Consider the following 6,071-nt stretch of genomic DNA (forward strand, 5'->3'; position numbering starts at 1 on the left):
CTCTCACAGATTAGAAAACCACCTTCTGCCGCCCCTAGAATCCAGATTTGATTCGAATTAAAAAGTGATACTAGTGTACACAGCTCAAAATTGAAAAACAATTTCAAAGGATCTATGACCACCATTAAATATATGTAAAAATCATCTTAGAAGCAAATCAAATCCGCATCTTAAAGATTACATATATAGCGGTACCTTAACCCTAAACTTTTATCATTAGTGGTTAATAGTCAATCTGGAATCGAAATCTGGAGTCAATCTTCCGCTTAAGAGATCAAAGTACAGTTCATCTCTTCATTAGCAATAAATCAGTTTGCAAGTTCTTTCTTTCTCATTTCCGAAATATTTTATGTTGAGCCATTGCTCAATAGACTTTTTGGTCGTCCTAGTGTACCATATAGATTCTCCCATTCCCATTAGCACTACACACTAGGCTTCTAATTTTAAATTATGGAATAGGAGATTTAAATGGAAGTTTCCTGTGACCGAACAAAGTAATATAAAAAATGTTGTGTCAACATTAATTTTCAACTATTTTTTTGGGTATAGTAGAGCAAGTGAAGTTTGGATCAGCTCGGATCAACATTCGCACATTTCAAGTGATTCACTTCCCCATGCGATCTTTAGGATACACTGTCCGCGTCAATTGATGCATTCGGCAATTTATTCTTGGAGTGCTCTAAACAAAATTTGAAACTAAAATCACAAGGAGATGAACAAATTTCCTTTGACATCTAGTTAATCATCTGTTTAAAAACATCATATTGTTAGTCATGGTTTCACTAGTAAAGATTCCACATTACTTGGCAATTGCCGGGCAATAGACAGACTCGGCAGAAGGCGTCAACGCTTTTTTACTATAATTGCGGAAGACCGAGACTACGTAGAACGGAGACTTTGCTTTTCCATTAGAGGGGATGCTTCGTCGAGACTCCAGTTGCTCATTGCTTGGAAATCGCCGGTCGTCCTTTTATACTCGCAGTAAAAGGAGAATATTTATTCGAGGCTCGAACGTTGGCCCACGAGAAACACGACAACTCTGCAACCGCTCTGCAAAAGTTTTGCTAAACGTGAGAAACGAGCGAGCAGAGGAGACTTGGAGGATCCATTTTTCTTCTCTCTTCTTTTCTTTTTCTCTTTTTCTTTTTGGGTGTCTCAGGTCTCTCTTTGACGTGGGGTGTGTGTATATTTTTTTTTTGGCTGAGTTATTGATGACGTGATAAATTTTCATTAGATATTTCAACATACTTAATTTCTTAAGATTAAACCCTTCGTTTATGTCGGGTCTCTCAAAGAGACACCCGAGACACCCAAAAAGAAAAAAATGGATCCTCCAAATCTCCTTCTCTTGCTTCTTCTCACCTTGGCTTACACCATCGACGCCCAAAATTTCTTCCCAACGCCCTACTGTGGTTCGACTGGCAACTTCACCGCCAACAGCACCTACCAAACCACCCTCACCGCCCTCCTCTCCTCCATCTCCACCACCAACTCCTTGTCACTCACCTACGGCTTCTTCAACGCCTCCTCCGCCGTCTCCGGCGCCTCCCAAACCCTCTATGTCATCGGCTCCTGCCGTGGTGACCTCCCTGCTGAGAGCTGTCGTGCCTGCCTCAATGCCTCGACCTTTGACATTCGTGACCTCTGCCCCCTCCAGAAGGAGGCGGTCCTCTACAGTGACAACTGCACCGTTCGGTACTCTAACGCCTCGATCTTCCGCACAGTCAACATCGACCCTAACTACAAACTATACTTCGACGAGAACTTCACGAGCCCAGACAAGGACAACGCTGCGCTGCAGACGCTGCTGGACCGTCTGCCGGGTGAGGCAGCGGGCGGCGGCTCACTGAGGAAGTACGCGACGGCCAACATATCGGTGTTTACACACGATCTACGCGATGACACAATGCACGCCGGACTTGACCAACCAGCAATGCGTCGACTGCCTGGTGACAGCCATCGGGAGATTTGAGAAGTGCTGTGCTGGGAAGATGGGAGTGAGGATCATGGCCCCGAGTTGCCAGTTCCGGTACGAGGCCTATCGGTTCTTCGACCCGGTGGGTGAGCCACTTCCGCTGCCCCCTGCGCCCCCTCCGCCACCAGGTACGTTCGCTCTTGTTTAAAAGGAAGGTACAAAGCGATTATGTCTTTTTTTTTTTTTCTATAATTAATTATGCAGGTTCCATACAGATTTATACTATTAATCGTTCAAATGAGTTTAAAGTACCTGCTCTATAATTCATGCAATTTATTTACATTGAATAAGTACCTTTTTTGCCAAAAGAAGGTTAAATAGCACCGACATACGATATGACACGATATGATAGGGCGATACATCATTTCTCAAAAATAGAAAATTCTGACACGTTGTATATTTAACGGATATTTTTATTTTTAATTAATTTAATTCAAATTCATAATTAAATAAATAATAAAAAGAGCCTACAATGAATTTACACTAATAATATTAATAAATTTATTCATAGAAAATTCGAAAAATATACTCATAGTTAATGCGTATTCATGTTTGGGGACATGTTTCTAATTCTAATGATGAAACTAATGACTAACAAAAAATTAGAATTAACTTATTTCCCTCGAGTTATCAAAGAATGGCGTGATGTATATTTAACATGCATTTCGTTTCCGCGTTCAAAGTGGCCCTTTAGTGATTTCTCCAGTGTATTACTCAGTGAGCAATGATCGTAAACATAATATGCCTTTGCTCTTGCAGGTGGAAAGAGCAATTCAAATAGGACTGTGATCATTGTGGTCACCACAAGTGTTTCTGCGGTTTTCCTTGTTGGTGTTATTGTACTTCTGAGAGTGAAAAGGAAGAAGCAGCCCAGGCAAAGAGGTGAAGGTGAGTCTTTATCTTTTTCGCATTGGAACATCAGCTGTTCATGAGGATTTCAAAACATCGAATTGATTCTTCGATCTACATGTTCATGTGCCTGCTCGGACATGTCCATGTACACATTTCTCATTGTCTATAGTTAACATTACCTCGTCGAGCAGGAAAGGAACCAGTTGATTATCTATGCGTGCAGGTGCAATTATGTGTACTAAAAGTTTGTGAACTCTCATTATGAAAACTATGGAAAGACAATGATTTCTCGCTCTAAATGACCATATTTTCTCTTTCTAGGTGAGGCTGTGGATGAAATTAGCACAGTGGAGTCGCTGCAATTTGATTTCGGCACTATTAGAGAGGCAACGGATAATTTCTCTAATTCCAAGAAGCTTGGACAAGGAGGTTTTGGTGCTGTTTACATGGTAATAAATAACAAAGCACATCCTCTACTCTATTGTATTCAAAATTCAAGCAACCAGATAGTCAAAGATGATATCAATCCGATACTCCTAGAAATGATTCGATGTACCAGTTGATACTCATAAAGATCTAATTTGTTGAAATTTCAGGGTCAGCTCTCCAACGGACAAGAAATGGCGGTGAAATGGCTATCGCAGAATTCTAGCCAAGGGGAAGTTGAGTTCAAGAACGAGTTCATGTTACTAGCTCAGCTACACCATAGGAACTTAGTCAAGCTCCTAGGTTTCTATCTAGAAGGAGTTGAACGGCTTCTCATTTACGAGTTTGTGCCCAATTCGAGCCTTGATCAGTTTATATTTGGTATGATTCTCAGGTTGTCATTCACAAATCATATCCTCACAAAATGATGAATAGATGTCTTATAGAATGTGATTCCACCAAAATGTGTAGATCCCCTTAAGCGTGCGAATCTCAACTGGGATACACGTTACAAGATAATAATGGGTGTTGCCCGAGGGATGCTTTATCTACATGAAGACTCTCGACTTTGTATTATCCATTGGGATCTCAAAGCCAGCAATCGGATTTTGGTATGGCGAGGCTGTTTGAGTTGGATCAAACTCAAGCCAAGACAAACCGAATCATGGGGACCTAGTAAGTGACACAATCTCCTAGAGCTAATGCTTATCAAAAGAGAAAAGCAAACTATAGAGCTGATAAGGTGGACTTTTTGTGATGGACAGTGGATATATGGCGCCAGAGTATGCGATGCATGGAACTTTCTCGATCAAGTCAGATGTGTTCAGTTTTGGAGTGCTACTTTTGGAGATTGTGAGTGGTCAAGGGAACACTCTTTTCCGCGTGGGTGATGACACGGAAGTCCTTATAAGCTATGTGAGCATATGAACATACCTTCTCATTTCACATAATATTCCAAATATCAATCTGCTCAATGTTTGTCAAATGTTTGCAGGTCTGGAAGAATTGGAGGGAAGGATCATTATCAAACATTATCGATCCCTCTATAATTTCTGGTTCAAGTATTGAAATTGTGAGGTGCATCCATATTGGTCTACTATGTGTCCAAGATAATATGATTAGCCGGCCAACAATGGCCTCGGTCCTTCACGTGCTTAAAAGCCACTCAGTCACTCTCCAAGTGCCATCAAGACCTGCATTCTACATACACAACAGTGCCGAATCTGATATGCCATCCATGCAAGATTACAATTTATGGGTGGCTGAGGTCGAGGAATCAAGAAACAAATCGAACCAGTTCTCGAAAAATGAGGTTTCTATGACTGAGCTGTACCCACGGTAGCCTTAGAAAATGGGAGATCAGTGTGCCCCGCACATTACTTTTTGTGTTTGTCATGGTTTTTAGATCATCAAATTACATTATCATGATTTACTTCTTCCTTAGATTATTTAGGATTTATATGGCTTCATTGCTCGAGATTACATCCAGATTCATAGGATGTTGGAAGTGAAAGATACTCACCAAAAGTCATGTCTAACACTACTTGTGTTAAGATCAGAGCAGCTAGAATAGCTCGCTCTTACAGAATTCATGTTGGACTAGGTCATTTTAGGCGTGATTTTAGGTGAGCTCCATGTCAGTAGTTTGATTTAAATAGATATATAAGATACACAGAATGTTTATAGCTGCCAAGATAATAATGAGAATTTGTCTCCAATTATCTATTTAGTCAAATTGGTTCCACCGGTTGAATGATTTTCATATAGTTAACCACTTTCATCTTATCATCTATTTACCCTTTTTCTTATACGCGTAAGTTTCATGAAATGAATTTGTTGACTTCCCATCCCGTGTATTACGAAAACTAGGCAGGTCTTTTACTCTCATGGTGCATCCGACTATAGCCACAGTATATTACAGTTTACCGACATATATTGTGGGTTATGTGAGAAAAGACCAATTCGAACCACCGTGTTCCCATATGCAGTGTTATTTATAGTTTGACCGCAATATAGTCTTCCGGTCAAGCATATCTAATTTTCAGATCTAAATATTTCATTTATTGATATAAAACTTAGGTATTTAAGCAATGACGTCACGACTGGTACGTCTCCCATAAGTGGTGCATTTGACTCTTCAATAAATGTTATTTGCGTCGGTCCATTTTTTGGTTTTTTCAATTGACCGACTTGTTAAATTAAGATTGCTGCAACAAGAATGAAATTCTAAGTACTAGACTTGCGATAGAAAGTTTGTTTTATTGGGACATTTGAAAGGGAAAGTTGTCTAAAAAGTTCCAAACCTATTGAATTTTTACCAATTCAATCATAACATTTTTAATTGTGTCATTTGGTGTGGTTTCATATTAACTAAATTCAAATTCTTTAGGTCATTAAAATGCTCTTTAGAATGGTATTATGGCTACCCTTTTCAAATTTACCCAACCCAGTAATGGATCTTTTAGGCCAAAATTAGTGATATGAGTGATGGCTCTAGCCTTTGATTCTTCCAGGTTTTGCAAGACGTAACTTTTTGTGATTTCAAACGAATTCTTACATCAATGTAAATTTAAAACTCAAGGTCTTTACAACTTTTAAACATTTAAATAAAATGTCGATCTAAATAGAAAAGTATAAAAGATTTTTAAATATCTTAAAAAATAATATGCACTAAAACTAAAAATGTATAAGGCCTAGTGTGCCAGGCATAATGGCCGCCCCTATATAAAATTAATCTAACACGTTTTATTTTGCACCTTATCCATCATGGTATTTATCTTATCTAGGGCTCGAGCCTATTGAGTAATCCTCACATCAA

The 6,071-nt window shown here is 39.3% G+C and overlaps 1 protein-coding gene and 1 pseudogene across 1 annotated transcript; both read left to right on the plus strand.

Annotated features, from left to right (window-relative positions):
- Nucleotides 1-1,294: 1,294 nt before the first annotated feature.
- Nucleotides 1,295-2,857, plus strand: LOC120293284 (cysteine-rich receptor-like protein kinase 29). The gene is made up of 2 exons (XM_039312355.1): nucleotides 1,295-2,103; nucleotides 2,735-2,857. The coding sequence occupies exon 1, from the start codon at nucleotides 1,325-1,327 to the stop codon at nucleotides 1,970-1,972; it is 648 nt and encodes a 215-aa protein (XP_039168289.1). The 5' UTR covers nucleotides 1,295-1,324; the 3' UTR covers nucleotides 1,973-2,103; nucleotides 2,735-2,857.
- Nucleotides 1,992-4,952, plus strand: LOC120294040 (annotated as a pseudogene).
- The last annotated feature ends 1,119 nt before the right edge of the window (nucleotides 4,953-6,071 follow it).

Source organism: Eucalyptus grandis, chromosome 5 (genome assembly GCF_016545825.1).
Source record: "Eucalyptus grandis isolate ANBG69807.140 chromosome 5, ASM1654582v1, whole genome shotgun sequence".
Taxonomy (NCBI): domain Eukaryota; kingdom Viridiplantae; phylum Streptophyta; class Magnoliopsida; order Myrtales; family Myrtaceae; genus Eucalyptus; species Eucalyptus grandis.

Bases quoted from the DNA above. Each gene is read 5' to 3' on its own strand.
- LOC120293284 (XM_039312355.1), top strand. From the start codon at position 1,325: ATGGATCCTCCAAATCTCCTTCTCTTGCTTCTTCTCACCTTGGCTTAC.